General features: G+C 39.9%; 2 protein-coding genes and 1 pseudogene across 4 annotated transcripts in view; 2 read left to right on the forward strand and 1 right to left on the reverse strand.

Moving 5' to 3' along the window:
• Positions 1 to 1,620, forward strand: part of LOC148757499 (KRAB domain-containing protein 5-like) — a 34,808-nt gene extending 33,188 nt beyond the window's left edge. The window contains exon 6 of the mRNA XM_088800555.1: positions 1,482 to 1,620. Within this exon, the coding sequence (XP_088656681.1) occupies positions 1,482 to 1,565 (84 nt within the window). The 3' untranslated portion in view covers positions 1,566 to 1,620. The remainder of the gene's footprint in view (positions 1 to 1,481) is intronic.
• On the forward strand, positions 1,567 to 16,630 carry LOC148757501 (KRAB domain-containing protein 5-like). 3 transcript variants are annotated; one of them, XM_088800544.1, is made up of 5 exons: positions 1,567 to 1,705; positions 6,146 to 6,272; positions 6,671 to 6,766; positions 14,625 to 14,698; positions 15,323 to 16,630. In XM_088800544.1, the coding sequence occupies exons 1-5, from the start codon at positions 1,691 to 1,693 to the stop codon at positions 16,394 to 16,396; spliced, it is 1,386 nt and encodes a 461-aa protein (XP_088656670.1). In that variant the 5' UTR covers positions 1,567 to 1,690; the 3' UTR covers positions 16,397 to 16,630. The 3 variants fall into 3 exon arrangements, with proteins under 3 accessions (XP_088656670.1, XP_088656671.1, XP_088656672.1); XM_088800545.1 differs by lacking the exon at positions 15,323 to 16,630 and having other exon boundaries at positions 14,625 to 15,085; XM_088800546.1 differs by lacking the exons at positions 14,625 to 14,698; positions 15,323 to 16,630 and having other exon boundaries at positions 6,671 to 6,780.
• On the reverse strand, positions 3,668 to 5,556 carry LOC148757502 (zinc finger MYM-type protein 6 pseudogene; annotated as a pseudogene).
• Positions 16,631 to 16,867: the final 237 nt, after the last annotated feature.

Consider the following 16,867-nt stretch of genomic DNA (forward strand, 5'->3'; position numbering starts at 1 on the left):
ACCCAATGGCTTCCGTGTGAAACCCTCATAGAGCCAGAGGGGGGAGACCTATGTCAGTCAGTCATGCGTCCCTTCTCATTTCCTGGGGTGGCATGAGTGACGTGACCTGGGATGAGAAATGACTACTCTGTCACCACATGATAACTTTTCAAGGACTATTGAAAGCATTGCATCCTTTTTTCTTTTACATGGAATTTACTTTTTCCTTTCTACCTCTCCTACATTTGATTCACTGTTTTAATTAAAAAAAAGCAAATTGAGATAAATCTTAGTCTGCCTAATTTTAACTATTTTGTAATAGTCATTAACTTCTGAAATAAGCTCTGGTGACATTGCATTACCAGCTCTTACTCTTTTCTAAATATGAGGTAATCTTAATTTTCTTTTAAACTTTGACCCTAGAAGTAATTACAGTAAAAAAAAAATCTCAAATCAATTTCCCTTCTAATAACATTGTGTCTAGTGTACATGAGAAGCCCTGCATTCTTTCTACTCTTTATCATGTTGAAACATCCATTGGTACTTGTTAATAATATTAGGCTTCTTCAGTGTGCATTTGGTGAGGATGTGTGTGTGAGAACCTAGTTTGGTGAGTTAGTGTGATATTCAGCAGCTTTTGTTTTCCTTTTAAGTGTTTTGTTAGTGAGCTGGGAGCTACCAAGTGGCTGTACCCTCAAGTCCCTCTTTTCCATTCTCTGATGGTGGAGTGATGGACGGGACAGACCTGAAACTTGGTTCCCATGGAGCCCATCTATTCACGGTGAAGTAATTTGATCAGTGTATTTCCATAGTTAACCCTTTTTTCGAGTTTTCAGCACCAAAATGTGTGTTCATTATTTTACAGTTTGTAACTAATTCTCTGTGATTTCCTGGAAAAGACGAAAGAAATCCACCTAGGTAGCCAGCCCTTGTAGAAGTTTCCTCCCCAACCCCTCACACTCCCTAAAGCTATCAGGTGTGCAGAGTCTGAGATCTGTAGCCCAGTGTGACAGGAAACAGGTCTGGGGAGCAAGTCAGCTCCCCCAGGGAGACTTAAAGTTGCCATTTCCTGGGCCCCCTGCAGACCTCCAGAAAGATAACTCCTTAGAATGGGCCCTGATCCCCCAGGGACCTGCATGTTCATTGCAGCTAAAAGGTTCCCATCTGGTTCCTCCTATGTCACCTGGGGATTTCAAGGAGTGATGTGACCTGTGCCCTCCCCTTGGGAGTAGGACAAATCGTCTGGGTGGAGCATTGTTGTTATTTTAATGAGGTTTCATGTGACTCTCAGGTGAGGACAAGGATTAACTCTGGGCTCCTGGACAGGGTTCTGAGTTGAGAGCAGGTTTTGGCCAGGGGATGTAATCTCGTGCTATGTTCAGTTTGTGGGGTCCAAGAGAGAAGCCCACATTCTCATTGCTGTGGGAATTTGTAGACGTCTGTGTGAGGGGAGGGCACCGGAAGACAGGAAAGAAAAAACTCACAGTTCTGTCTTCACTTAGGAGCTCCTTGTCCCTGACTGTGTCCTGGGACATAGGACAGGAGAGGGCGGCATTTTCAGCATTTCAAGGTCTTTCTGCCTGTGAGTGTGGCGGAAGTACATAAATGAGCCTGCACCACGCCCTGGAAGGCACATTCTCAAGATGCAGATGTGATTCCTCCCCAGAAAGTCTCTTGAGGAAACAACCCAGAGCAGGAGGACGAGGACGAAATGGCTGCTTTTCAGGTAAGCGTTCCGTCCTGGGTCACAGGCTGTGTCCACTTTTCCTCCTAAAATATGTGGGTTTGGAACCTGTCACCTTTAATTCTCTACTTCTGATGTTCTTGCCTAGCAAGGTTCTTTTCAACTACTTACTTTTGCCTTTTCTTCTCAGGAGAGTCAAGGTCAGCTCGGTAGAAACACTCTGCCCTTTTCCCAGAGCCTTCTCTGCCTTCTGTCCATTAGGCTCCCTGAGGACATGAGGAATTCCCACTGTGAGTTACTGACCGTCAAGTACTGAAATCATCTCCTTTGTGACAAATCCACCTAATAAGGTGGTTGTGTCCAAGGTCCCTGTTAGGTGGGGTCAGATGCTCGGTGTCCCGATGAAGGGAGATGTAGGTGTATGTCCTGTGACTACAGCGTCAGGGCTGTAGAACAGGGGTAAGAATGTGCACGACGACCCAGGATGCCTCAGTGCTCAGAATAGCCCGGAAAGGTATAAAAAAATTTTGAAAAGGGTAATTGGAAGCGTCTTACTCACTAGATTGGTAAGAAAGACTTACTGTTTAAATGCACTATTAGAGTCTCGAACTGGGGAGACATTTCTGCGTTGACATTTCCATAAAACTAATTTTTTATGATCAGATTCACATGATGATTTCCTTATTTGTTCATTTGTGCTGGTAACATCACAGCAGTGATGGTGTGTCCTTCCTCGTGTCTCAGTCAGCTGATACCATTTGTTCCTTCCACCTGATTTTCACTTGGTTGAGGTCCTGTCTTCACTATAAAGTTAACTTTTTTTTTTATCATACGTAAGGATCTGGAGGGATTTATAGAGAGATGTGCAAAAACCATCACATTTCATCTGTAAGCTCCCTTTTTTCTCAGTTTCTCTGATTTGGAAATTGCAGGCCCTCAGCTTTCTTTACTAGAGATAATTGGCTTTTGGAGTGGATGCTTTCATCAGTCAGGCCTTGTTCCTGTAAATTTTTATTATATTCCACACTCATGTCACAGACATTCTCTACTTCATCACTCTTTGTGTTTTTAAGAAAGTTTACAGAATCATATTAGTAAGGTGTCGGAGTGGTAAATTTGTAATGTATACCTTGGCACAAATGACACAAAAATTTTTGCAAAGAAAATTGTGTGTTCTTCTCCCTGTTGTGTTTATAAAATACAAAGAGTATCATGCACAGAGAAATTTATGAGCTATACACAATTAAAATAATTGTGATTTCAGTGACGTGAAAATTTCTTTCTGTCACTTTTAATGTGTACACAGTTCCCCATATGTCTGTGTGCCTGTGTGCATAAAATCTTAACACTATTTGAGCTATTCTTTCTTCTTACTTGCTTAACTTGTTTCTCTTCTTCTGAGTTACAGAAATTGCTATGAATGTTCCTGAGGTTTGTCTATGCATATTGGTCTGGACCTTTTTGATAAATTCTAGAGACAGTTTGGAATAAAACCCAACCTCTACCATTTACTGGATGCTTCACAAAATAGTCTCATCAAGAGGAAGAATAATATCTTTCTCAGATTACTTATGTTCATTATGAATTAATATCTAAAAACAAAACGCTCTCTAGTATACAATAAGTTTTCAAAAAGGACTGTGTTGCTATGCTTCTAGGAGAAGTGTAAATTCCATAAAACTCTCAATTCTATCATATATGAATTTTTCCATTTCCTTCCTCTGTGCTATTGAATAATGTGACACATGGGCCAGAGATATTGGTGTCACTAATCAAAAGTGATTTTTTTAATTTTAAAATATAATTTAATGTATAGTATATAATATACAAATAATTACCAAGTTAATTTAATGACAGTTCACTAATGTAGTATACTGCCTGAAAGTAATTAAGCAGAAGTTATTACTACCATCTTCCAACAACACACATAATGGGAGAGTTAAGAGGTATCAAATTAGGACAAGCTCTCTCCACATTATGGTGAAGCTGGTCTGATTCTCTGAAAGACTTGCTCTAGAATGAATCCACTGTGGTTTCATTTTTCTCATTTTTTGTCACTGCGGACTTAATGTGCAGACACACTGTCCATCTTGGGCCACCATGGAACAGCCGCCCACATTTGGCTCATCTTCTTCAAAAATAGCAGTCGTTGATCTTCAGTGATCTTTGCTGCTTCTTTAGTTACTGCACCTTTCAAAACACTGTTAGTGTTCCCTGCGGGCTGGGCAGGAGCTACTTTTGCCAATGACACCACACTGGTTATAACTGGCGTTGTATTTGTCCTTGCAGAAGGCAGCGCCACTGAAACAGTTGGTGCCTTAGAAATATTTACTTTTCTTTGTGAAACAGGGTCATTCGTAATTTGCTGATGACAAAACTCCAAGACACAAAATAGGTTACAGAAACATTTGATGTTTCCTTGCCATTTTATGGACTCACTTAGTTTACCCTGTCGTTTACAAGCATCACATTTGGCCACCTGATAAAACAGAACTGTAAATTTGGACATGCAATCTTCACAACAAAACTCTTCTAACTTGCCCTCTAATCGATTTTGTACCAAATTAGGGGATGTCTGGGAACAATAACTACACATCCTACAGTAGTTTCCCCACTGTTCTCCAAAGTCACGGGCAGACAGGTACTTGCAAACTTCACTACAGAATGGCTTATCAACCCCTGAGAACCGTACAGTCTCCTTTATAATTTTCTGTAGTTTACAGTAGTCACACACTGCTATAGCTTTATTTTTCTTTTTCTTTTTGTAGTCATCAGAGCAAGTCTTGCCACAAAACAGAAACATTTTACCCTTGTAGAAAAGAAGTTCAGGTTTTGTGGCAAACAGATGGTTGCAGTGCTGACACTTGAGTTTAACAACTGCATGGGCAGGAGCAACTTGCTGGGCCTCTGCGGCAGGAGACTGGAGGCCCGCTGCTGCAGAGCCACTGATGACGCTGGCGGAAGTGGCAGAGGTGCTACCTCCTCCTTCTGACACCGCTGACCCGGAGTGCGGGCTTCCTTGGCCCTGAGACAGGGGCACTGCTGAGGAGTTTGTTCCTTTTGGCTTGTTAAATACATTCTGGAAAGCCACCACACAACTGGAGCTCCAGAAGCTGTATATCGTTCCATTGGACATGGCTAGGTGATATTGAGGGATGCTGAGGTTTTACAAGTAGGACACGAAACCTGGACTTCTGAAGAAATAACTGTCTTAACTCTGTAAGCGGATAAACAATTAACAGAGCAGAAAAAGAACTCTGTTTTTCCTGAGTCATTCGCAGTCTCAATCATTTCAGCTGAGGCCCTCAATGATTTCCCCAAGGCATATGGAGGAGTCTGGGCTGAATTCTGCTTATATGCTGTGACACTTGTTGAAGTGAAAACCTTCTGGGACTGGCAGGGACCAGAGCTCCTATAGCAATAGCTCCCACAGTTCTCACAACATTTCATGATAAGGTTGCTGGTAGAGTAAAATTTTGAAAAACAAGCATCACTACAAAGACCATGTACCACATTTTGATATTTAACTTCAAATCGAATATCAGCCTTCTTCTGACACATGCTGCACTTAGTTGAAATGCTGTTGGTATATATGGTAACAACAGGTTTTTTCTTTAGCTCGTAAGAAGAAAGGCATGACTGGCTGCAGAAATCTTTGTTGGGAGAAGAATTTTCAAATTGGGTTGTGATCACATCCTTTGAATTTAAAATGTCTCGAGAGGACTGTCATTAACTGAAAGCACAGCACCAATTTTCAGTTCACTTTCTTGAGTTTTTGCCTTTGGGGCACGTCCATACTCTTGAGCATTGTCAGGTTCTACTTTAATTTTGTCCGGAAGCCCCTGTTGTGGTGCCATTGCTTTGCCACATTCACCATCCAAAGGTTGTTTCATTCTAATTGTTTATGTAAAGGAATTGCCCCGTCTAAACTAATAGAGTTCTTGGTAATGGACAGCTGGGCTCTTAAAGCGGACCACCTGCACCTTTCAGGGTCTCCATGGGAGCCATGCCCAGGAATGAGCCCCTTTGAGCTCAGCTTCACCTTCGCCTTCAATCGCCTGCCAGTGCGCCCCAGCCCGAAATCTGCACCGCGTCAGCCACACTCAAAAGTGATTTTGTTAAATGTGGAAACTCAGGCCCCACCCCAAAACTCCTCAGTCGGAATCTGCATTTTTACACCAGTCCAGTTCCTTGTTGTCCACGTGAAAATTTGAGAAGTATTTTTCATTTCTAACTCAGCAAGACATTTCCAACCACGAAATGTACACAATGTATCCTGTATGATACAGTTGTTTGTGGATCATAGGTCCTCCTCCTTTCTCAGAGTTGGAAAATATGCTAGAGAATATTACCGTCAGTGACCTTACTGCTTAGTTCTAGATACTCTCCTAGGTCAAAACCAGGTCTCTTAACTCTGTTTTCATATTGAGTCACATAATGACCTTGCCTGTGGCCATGTGGTAAATGTGTCTTTTGTTTCAGGGACAGTTGACATTCAGGGATGTGGCCCTAGATTTCTCTCAGGAGGAGTGGGAATGTCTGCACCCAGCTGAGCAGAAACTGTACGTGGATGTGATGCTGGAGAACTACAGGAACCTGTGCTCCCTGGGTGAGGGTGACTTCCTTCCAGAACTCCTACCCCACCGCAGGGTTGTGTTTCCTTCATCAGTATCAGTACAGCGTCTCCTGGGAGCTTCTGCTTTGTGTGGTAGAGTTTCAGATCCTGGCTCTGAGGAACAAACTGGGGGTTTGCTGGTGTAGAAAAGTAGCAAATTGGGGGTTTGCTGGTGTAGAAAAGAAGTCTTCATGATTCCCTTGCAGTGGAACTCAGGATCTGAAAACGTTCCAAGTTGTCCAGTAAAGGTGCTGTCAGAAAAGAGTGTTTTGGGGGAATCCTTTTTAGAATATTCCAATTTTCTGCAATGTCTTTCTTCTCAACTGAGCACGTACTGGATTGGAAATTGGAGAATCTCCATCAAAATTCATGTTCCTTTTTCTAATAAACAGGTCTTGCTGTCTCTAAGCCAGACCTGGTCATCTTTTTGGAGAGCATGAAGGAGGCCTGGGATGTGAAGCGAAAAAAGACAGTGTCCATCCACCCAGGTAGGTGGGAATGAAGGAGGCAGATGACACAGGTGAGCGGGTCAATGGTCCTGGAGGAGCCAGACCTCAAGATGTGGTTTGGGAAGCTCCGCTTCAGTGGAAAGGATGTGAGAAGCCCAGGTTTCTGTCTGTTGCTGTCACAGAGGGACAGTCCTGTCCAACACGTCCCGTGCTCCTACATCCTCTAGGGACGGTCCTCCTGCTCCGTGATCTGGGTCCCATTGCAGTGAGGGCTGAAGTCCTCCCCCTGGACTGTGGGCATCACCGTGGTCTGGCTATTGTTCCATTGCGTCCAGGGCCGGGGAAAATCTGCTCTAGCTGAGGAATTCTCTCTGAAGCCATTTTTAATGTTCCGTTCTTGCCTCTTGTAAGAAGTCTGTGAAGCAAATGGTGGAGTTCCTGGAATTTGGAGCAGAAATCCCAGGGGCACTGGAGACACATGTCTCATGTTTTCTGCTTTATAATTTCTAATCCTAAGGTGGTTTCAAACATGACCCTACAAAATTTAGACTCAGTAATTTTATCATAGCACAAGGCACTGCCTTAAAGGGAAGGGAGAACATCTCAATCTCGGTTTCATCTCAAAATGTCCCTTCACTTTGTATGAACTAACATTATAAATTTTGAGTATCTACTCTCCAATTCCTCCATGTTAGAATAGTTTAATGTATCTGTTTACCTCACAGGATTCTTAAATGAATTCATGCCGTGGGGTAGCTTAGAATATTGCCCACCATATAAGAAGGTCTCCATTGTTCCCTGATTTCTTAATGACTGTCGTGTTATAATTGTGTCTTTTTCAGTCCAAAGTTTACTGGGCTTGTCTTGTATGTTTTCACTTTCTGATTAGATCTTTGTCAGATTAGTGGTTTTAGTTTCAGAAGTGCTGATAACAAGGTGCTCAAATGAACTCCTTCAATAAGAAGTGAGTTGTAGAATTATTAGGTTCTCATATTTCGGAAAATATTTGCTTTCTCGATTTCCATTTACTTCAGGCAAAAAGTAATCATGAGGTTTGTCATCTCCCTTCCTCAGCATGTTTCTCGATATTGGTGTACTTTAATCTCAAATGTTGATTTATGGATCACTGATTCTGTGATGTTTTACATTTTTGTTGTTCCTTTTTTGAGAAATGAAGGGATTTTTTGTTCTCTATATAATGCATTACAGCTTATATATTTTCTGTAAGAATAGTAGCAATATATTAATAACCTAATTATTTCTCCAATGTAATTTGCATGCTTATTTATTAAAATTTTTCCTTAGAGCTGTTTATGAATGATTCTAATGCATTGTCTGTGAAAAGTGCCTGCCCTACAACACATTCAAATGATTGAGAATGCTTGCTCTTCATGGGGCCACACTTACAGTGGAGGCTGAGGTCTATAGAAGGATTCTCTTCAATAGTACATCTGTGTAGTGTTAAGTATTCGTGGAACCCATTGCTTCTTATTGTCATTCTGCAATTCCACAACAGTGCATTTCCTTTCTCATGGTAGTTCCCTCAAATTTAGTTACTTGCGTTTTGGTTGTTACTTATATATTATGAATGTCAATGACAGTATTCAGCTCAGCACACTTAAGACCATGTGGGGTTTGATTCGCATAAGAATCAGGTGTATGTGTATTGCCATTAAAATTATGTGCGTGTTTGTGTCTATCATTTTACCCCGACTTTGTGCATAACTCATCTTGTTTATTTCCTTTGTTAGTTTGTGGTCAGTGCTTTTCTTATCCTGTGTAGTTAAGTAGTTGTGGTAACAGTCTTAATTTCACATCTATTTACTATTGATTTTATATTCTCTATGAAAGAACCACTTTTTTAAAAGGAAGGTAATTTTTGAAATGTTTCATAACTATATCTCTTCTAGATATTTTTATTCATTTTCAATTCTGGTAAAGACATGTGACTAACACTGTACCCTCTGTAACTGTACAGTCCAGTCATGTTAAGTATATTTACGTTGTTGTTCAACTGCCCTCTGGAAATTTCTATCTTGGAAATTAGACTCAATACCCATTAAACAAGCACTTCCTCATTTCCCATCACCCCACGCGTTCCTTTTGTTCTATGAGGAGGACCGCATTAGGTGACTCACAGAAGTGGACTCTTATAGTATCTGTGTCTTTGTGATTCATGAATTTTAACTGAAATGTCTTCAGGTTTCTCTGTTTTGTATCAGGTTAGAGAATCTGTTTCTATTTCAAGGTAGAATAATATTCCGTTGTATGTATATGCTACATTTTCTTCACCCGTTCATCTATCGATGGCCAATTGTGTTGTTTCCAACTATTACAGGCTTTTGTGAACAACGCTACAGTGTGCATGTGTGTGCACATGGCTCTTGCAGAGCCTCCTTTGAAGTCTCTTGGAAATGTACCCAGAAGTGGGATGGCTGCTTCATAGCACGATTCTATTTTTAAGTTTTTCAGAGACCTTCATATTGTTTTTCTTCTTTCTTTTTTTTTAAAGATTTTATTGGGGAAAGGGAACAGGACTTTATTGGAGAACAGTGTGTACTTCCAGGATTTTTTCCAAGTTAAATTGTTGTCCTTTCAATCGTTGTTGTGGAGGGCACAGCTCAGCTCCAAGTCCAGTTGCCATTGTTAGTTACAGGGGGCGCAGCCCACCATCCCTTGTGGGAGTCGAACCGGCAATCTTGTGGTTGAGAGCCCCCTGGGTCATGTGGGAATACAACCAGCAGCCTTTGGAGTTAGGAGCATGGAGCTCCAACCGCCTGAGCCACTGGGTTGGCCATATGGTTTTTCATAGTGTTTGTGTCAATTGATATTTCATCCAACTGTGCATAGAGGTCCAAGTTCTCCATATTTTTGCCAATACTTGATATTTTGTGTTTCCCTGATGGTGGTCATTTTAATTGGTGTGCGGTGCTATTGTGTTTGTTAAGTAGTGGATACAAACATTTATGTTCTTGCATGAGTGTAATGAACCACTCAACTCCATGGACCGAGATCCCATATTTCAGAGAAGCAGAAGTCTGAGATTGACTTTTATGCTAAGAGGAGATTTACGTCACAGCAAAATTGGGTAGCAGTTACAGAGAATTCCCATATGCCCCTCCCACAAACAAACCTTCCCCTTTTCCATGCCCCAGAAGTGTTTTCTCTGTTACATAGAGGTAGCTACATTGACATGTAATTGTCCACCAGAGTTTATAGTTCACCTTGGGGTTCAGTGGGGCTATCCATTCTGTGGGTGTGGACACATTTACGATGACATGTATCTACCATTATAGTGTCATACAGACTAGTGTCACAACCCTGAATATTCTCTGTGCTCTGCCTGTTCATCACTGTCTCCCATAAGCCCTGACAACCAGTGATTTTTCAAGTGTCTCCATCATTTTGCATTTTCTATAATGCCATAGCTGGAATCATAGAGCATGTGTCCTTTTCAGATTGGCTTCTTTCACTTAATATGTGTCTACGTTTCCTGCACGTCTTTTCGCGGTTTGATAGCTTATTTTTTTATAGATGAATAATATTCCATTCTCTGTATGCACCACGTTCACTCATCCATTCATTCCGGTCTTGACAGACATCTTGGTTGCTTCCTAGTTTTGGAAATTATGACTAAAGCTGCTATGAACATGCATGTGGGGACTCTGGCCAGTATGGTTAGTGTGTGTGTACTTTTGAACAAACCAGCAAACTGCCCAAAAGGCTGCAGCATTTTGTGTTCCCACCGTCAGTGAGTGAGAGTTCCTGCTGCTCCACGTCCTCACCAGCACTTGGTGTCGTCCGTGTTCTGGGTTCTGGCCCCTCCTAATAGGTGTGTAGTGGTGTTTAATTTGCTGTGTGTTTCATTCTCGTTGTTTTCATGTGCATTTCCCTGGTGACATGATGTGGAGCATCTTTTTATACATCACTTTGCCTTCTGTGTATCTTGTCTAGTGTGCTGTCTGTTTAGGGCTTTGGCTCATTTTCCAATCAGGTTGGTAGTTTTCTCATCAATCAGTTTTAAGACTTCTTTGTATGCTTTGTATAGCAGACCTTTACAGGTATGTTTTTGCAAATATTCTTTCCCAGTCTGTGGCTTCTCATGTTCTACTCTTGATGAGGATGACGTGTTCATTTTTGCTCCTTAATAATTGGTTTCAAACATGGGAGATCAGAACTTAATATTATGGACTGCAAAAACAAAAACTTGTTTAAGAATTTGCCGGGCCGGCCCGGTGGCTCAGGCGGTTAGAGCTCCATGCTCCTAACTCCGAAGGCTGCTGTTTCGATTCCCACATGGGCCAGTGGGCTCCCAACCACAAGGTTGCTGGTTCAACTCCTCGAGTCCCGCAAGGGATGGTGGGCAGCGCCCCCTGCAACTAAGATTGAACACGGAACCTTGAGCTGAGCTGCCTCCCGGATGGCTCAGTTGGTTGGAGTGCGCCCTTCAACCACAAGGTTGCCGGTTCGACTCCCGCAATGGATGGTGGGCTGTACCCCCTGCAACCAGCAACGGCAACTGGACCTGGAGCTGAGCTGCGACCTCCACAACTAAGACTGAAAGAACAACAACTTGACTTGGAGAAAAGTCCTGAAAGTGCACACTGTTCCCCAATAAAGTCCTCTTCCCCTTCCCCAATAAAAAAAAAAAAAAAAAAAAAAAGAATTTGCCTTGGAAAAAATCTGGAGGTATAAAATTAAGTTTACTTTACATTTAATGACATTTAAATTATAATTCCAGCTGTGTGTTTATTCCTGGAATAAACACATAATGAGTCACGTGCTAGATGGAGAAGAGTTCACATACCGTATTTTGCCATGTATAATGACACTTTTGCCCAAATTTGTGAGGAAAAATAAGGATGCATATTATATATGGGTAGTACTAATTCCGTATCTACCAGGGGTGCCAAAAAAATGTATACAAGTGGACACTTTGGTCAACATTGCTCAAGCAGTAGTTTGCCATAATCAGAAGTGTCTGGATGCTGATGGTAACCACTTTCAGCAACTCTTGTAATTGCAGAAGTCAAACGTGACTTGTATTCATCTTTTGTTATCAGTCTATGTTGAGTATTACAATTTTAATACAGTTTTCCTTTCTTAAAATGTGTATACAGTTTTTTAGCACCCTCTATATATAAATGTTTTTATTTCATTTATTTATGCTTATGAGTTAAAAGTGTAAGTGTAGAAATCAATAACCATGTCCATATGCAAACTGATACCCTGGAATATGATAATCAGTTTTGTTGAACTTACAATGAACTTGCAAGGAGGAAGAGTTCTAGGCCTTCTACGATGGGTAAATATCGTAAATTTGCACATAAACTTTCTTGTTCCTTGTATCTGTTCTTGTGTTTTTAATTATTTGTTACATAAAATTTCTTGTACCATGATATGTTAAAAAATAAATGCTAAATTCCTTTTTAATACAAAAAACCCCCCACAAATACAGAAATGTAAACAAATAAAAATTTGAATTAAAAAATTCAAAAAAAGATTTTTTCCGTGAAAGTTTGGGCGAAAAAACATGGGTGCGCATTATACATGGAAGCACATTATACACAGCAAAATACGGTATTAATTTTCTGACAATGTTATGTCAACTCTAACGAAATCTTTTAATTTGTTCTTAATTGTACAGCCATCAAAGATGGCCTTTTTTCTCAATTTGTTTTTCATTATTGGTGTTTGTTACATTATAAAAATAATACATGATTGTTACAAATATTGAAACAGTTGAAAGATATTAAAATTTTCATTGCGGTCCAAAATGTGATAAACCATTGTATTTGTTTATTTTTATTGTTAAAGTATAGTTGACATGCAATGTTTTATTAGATTCAGTCGTACAATGTGATTCTTCATTTACATATCTTACGAAGTGATCACCACATTGAGTCAAGTATCCATGTGTCACCTGACAAAGGTATCACAATATCATTGACTATATTCTGTATGCTACATTACATCCTTTGCCTTACTCATTTCATAATCAGACATTTATACCTCTCAATACCCTTCACCTTTTTATGCCTTTATGACCCTCTTTTCTCTAGCCACTATCGGTAAATTGTATCTGTGAATCTTTCTCTGGTTGGTTTTGTTGTTTTCACTTTTAGTTTTTAGACTCCACGTATCAGCAAAATTGTATGGTATTGGTCTTTCTGTGTCTGACTTACCTCACTTAGCATGGTACCCTCTAGGTTCATCCTTGATGTTGCCACTGGCAGGATTTCCGTCTTCCTCTTGGCTGAGAAACATTCCATTGTGGACATTTATCACATGTTCTTTATCCATTGATCTATCGATGGACGTGTAAAATGGTTCCACATCTTGTTTATTGTAAATAATGTTGCAGTGGATGTATGGGTGTATATATCTTTTCAAATTTGTGTTTTGGTATTCCTTGTATAAATGCCTGGAAGTAGAATTACTGGGTCACATGGTAGCTGTGTTTATAATTTTTTTGAGGAATCTCCATACTGTTTTTTGTTTGTTTTCTTTTTGTTTTACCTCCATACTGTTTTTGCTGCACCGATTTTTACATGAGTAAAATGTTATAGCTTCATGTTGAATTCACCCTTTTATCATTATGTTATATCATTCTTTGGGTTGTGACAGTTTTTGACATTTACTGTGTATTTCTCTGATTAGTATGGCCACTCGTACTTTTTATTGGTAACCGTTTGTATGGAATGCCTTTTCCCATCCTTTTAGTTATGTCCTATATCCTCACGTCTAAAATGAGTCTCTTGCAGACAAAAGATGTTGGATTTTATTTTTTAATCCATTCAGCCAACATATGTCTTTTGATTGGGGGACTTTTATCTGTTTTTATTTAAACTAATTAACGAGAGGGAGGGACTACTATAACCATTTGAGATTGTTTTTTGCACTTTTTTTAAAGCTCTTTTGTCCCACTTTTCCCCTCTTAAGTCTGTTCCATTTTGTGCCTTTGATTTTTATATGGCAGTGACATGCTTCCGACTTTTTCTCACTTTTTGTGTGTCTGGTATAGCTATTGTATTGCGGTTACCATGGGGGTAACTTAAAACGTTTTAAAAAGTATTTTGTATTCTTGGTCAGGTTATTAATAGCTCTGTTAATTTAGGGCCAGTGTGTGGAGATTTAGTTTTTCCTGTGATTGTAGCATGTTTTTCTGTTCTTTGTAAGCCTCGTGACCTTTTGTTGAGCTTTGGGAGCAGAAACAGTCACCATCTCAGGCTTTGTACTTGCTTTGTACAGGAGGACACAAATAACAGGCAGCTATACTTGAAATTCTGAGGCCTGTCAATCCTATTCTAGGAATATGTGTTCTCCGTGTTTTTTGTGCGTAATATTCCACTGTAAAATGTTTTCCGTTTCTTCTTCAGAGGCAGTGGTACCTTCCTATTCTTGATGTTTGTCTTCAGTACTGCAGTCTTTGTGGTGTTTGAACAATTACTCACCATTTTTCTTAGTGGCCACCACAATGCATTCACATTGCACTGCCATTCCCTTAGCACTTGGTGTGATGCAGAAGATAAATGACCCCCTCAGGCAGCTGTGATGAGGGGAGACCTTTGGACACACAGTATACTCAGCCGTTTCCCTCCTGAGAAGAAACTGGGAATTGGCGTTTCTCACAATATTGTCATGGTGTGCCAGGGAGGGTTAGCAGCTATTATCAGTAAATGTAAGCAAGTTTTCTTTCCTTTTTGATGTGACTCTCTCCTGGGCATGCTGTGAACTCTGAACTCCCTTGTGAAATCATCAGTACTGAACCATGGAGGAGTGAAGTTTTGGTGCTAGCTCTTGTGCCATCTTCCTAAGTCCTATAATAAGTATTAAATTTTTATGGTAGAATTTACCTGACTGTTGAAAGAGTGATCATTTGTTTGCTGCCTTTCAGCTCTGTCTTCTGCGGACACCCAGGGCTTGTTGCCAAAACCGGACATAGAAGATTCATTCCACAGAATGCTTCTGGTAAGATATCGAAGGTGTGACCTTGAGTATCTACCTTTAATGAAAAAGTGGGGATGTGAGGGGAGTATCAAGGGCCGAAGGGAGATTATGATGGACATAACGAAACTGGGACCGTTAATCATAATAAAATCCCTGTGGCCAAATGCGATCAAATATATAAGACATCTTGGGAAAACCATCACTTTAAGGCAGTTACATTTGCAGAACAACGTGTTTCTAAATGTAAAGATAGAAAAGAGTTTTGTAAAGGTGTATATTCTCTGTAAGAAAATGTGGAATATCTGGCAAGTCCCATAACACATGGTGTGAATAATCATTTGAGTCATTTAAAATGTAGGGTTGGATTAAACATTGAGTCAAAATTTCTGAAAACCTGAGATTTGAAAATGAAGATAGAAATTCTGAATATCCTACATCTGACAGTCCCTTAACCAGGGAGTCATTATTCTTTCACCAAGAAACAATTCCTCCTTATTACAAATTCTGCTATTTTCTTGAAGGTGGGAGGGTTTCCATACAAGCATCATGGTTCCATAGGTATCATAAATTAATTGGGAACAACTTTACATGTTTAATGAAATTGCAGCCCTCACTAGAGGTCTTTCTGTCTTCAATGATTACCAGAGTACACGTAATGGAGAGAGAAGCTTTCAATTCAATGAATCTTGGAAAAACTTTAAACAAGGGTCAAACCCTAATAAGCATCAGAGAACTCACTTTCCAGAGAACCATTGTAAATGTGGGAGTGTCTTAGATCAAAGCTTAAATCTTATACATCAGAGTCATCCTACTGTAGAGAAGACAATCAAATGTAGTGAATGGGACAAATCTTTGAACCAATCTTTAAATTTTACTGAACTTGAGAATATTGACACCTTGGAGGAACCTTACAAATGTAATCCGTGTTGGAGAGTCTTTACTCCATTACCTAGTCTAAAGAGACGTAAGAAAATCCATACTGGAGAGAAGCCTTACAGATGTAGAGAATGTGACAGAGCCTTTAATTGGCGTTCAAATCTTACCAGACATGAGAAAACTCATATTGCAGAGAAACCTTACAAATGTAAGCGATGTGGCAAAGCCTTAACTCGGCATTCACATCTTACTGTACATGAGAGAATTCATACAGGAGAGAAGCCTTACAAATGCAAACAGTGTTGTAAAGCCTTTAATCGGCGTTCACATCTTACTAGACATGAGATAACCCATAGTGGAGAGAAACCTTACAAATGCAAACAGTGTGGTAAAGCCTTTAATCAGCGTTCACATCTTACTAGTCATGAGCTAATCCATAGTGGAGAGAAGCCTTACCAATGTAGAGAATGTGGTAAAACCTTCTTTCGGAGTTCATGTCTTACTCAGCATCAGAGAATTCATACGGGACAGATGCCTTACAAATGTGGAGAATGTGGAAAACCCTTTATTCACTGTTCAGAACTTACTACACATGTGAGAATTCATACTGGAGAGAAACCTTACAAATGTGATCAATGTGGCAAAGCCTTTTACCGCCGTTCAAATCTTACTGCACATGAGAAAATTCATACTGGAGAAAAGCGTTACAAATGTAGAGAATGTGGAAAAGCCTTTATCATTGTTCACAGTTTACTCAACACATGTGAATTCATAATGGACGGAAACTTGAAAAGTGAAGAATTTGTAAAACCTTATTGCTGGAACTACAACCTCCCTCAATAACTGAGAATATGTACTGGAGAGAAATTCTTCATTTCTTATACATGATGAAAGACCTTCATTGAAAATATATACTTCAGAATACCCCACCAAATTCATGCTACAAAGTGACTTTAAAGATGTAAAAAAATATGGGGAGGTGCTTAATCGAAAATCAGCTCTGAAATATCAGAGAATTGATATGAGAATGTAGTAAGTCAAGAACACTTTTGACAGATTACTGTAAGAGTACTTATAATAAATAAGCAAATGTTAAAAAACTTAGAAATCTTCCTTGTTAATCTGATTCAACTTATTAAAGGGATGGATGTTGGACAGGTGTAATTACCATCACTGTATTTTTGTATATTGGCATTACATGAGGTAGTTTTTCAAAGCAAATGTTAATGTGATTCCAGTATGAAGTCACTTGACACTATATTTTTGCACCTAGTGTGTGTGTGTGTGTGAATCATGGGTTGATTGTTGCTGCCT

This window comes from Rhinolophus sinicus, chromosome 8, assembly GCF_057876585.1.
Source record: "Rhinolophus sinicus isolate RSI-liver-muscle chromosome 8, RSI-T2T, whole genome shotgun sequence".
NCBI classification, from domain to species: domain Eukaryota; kingdom Metazoa; phylum Chordata; class Mammalia; order Chiroptera; family Rhinolophidae; genus Rhinolophus; species Rhinolophus sinicus.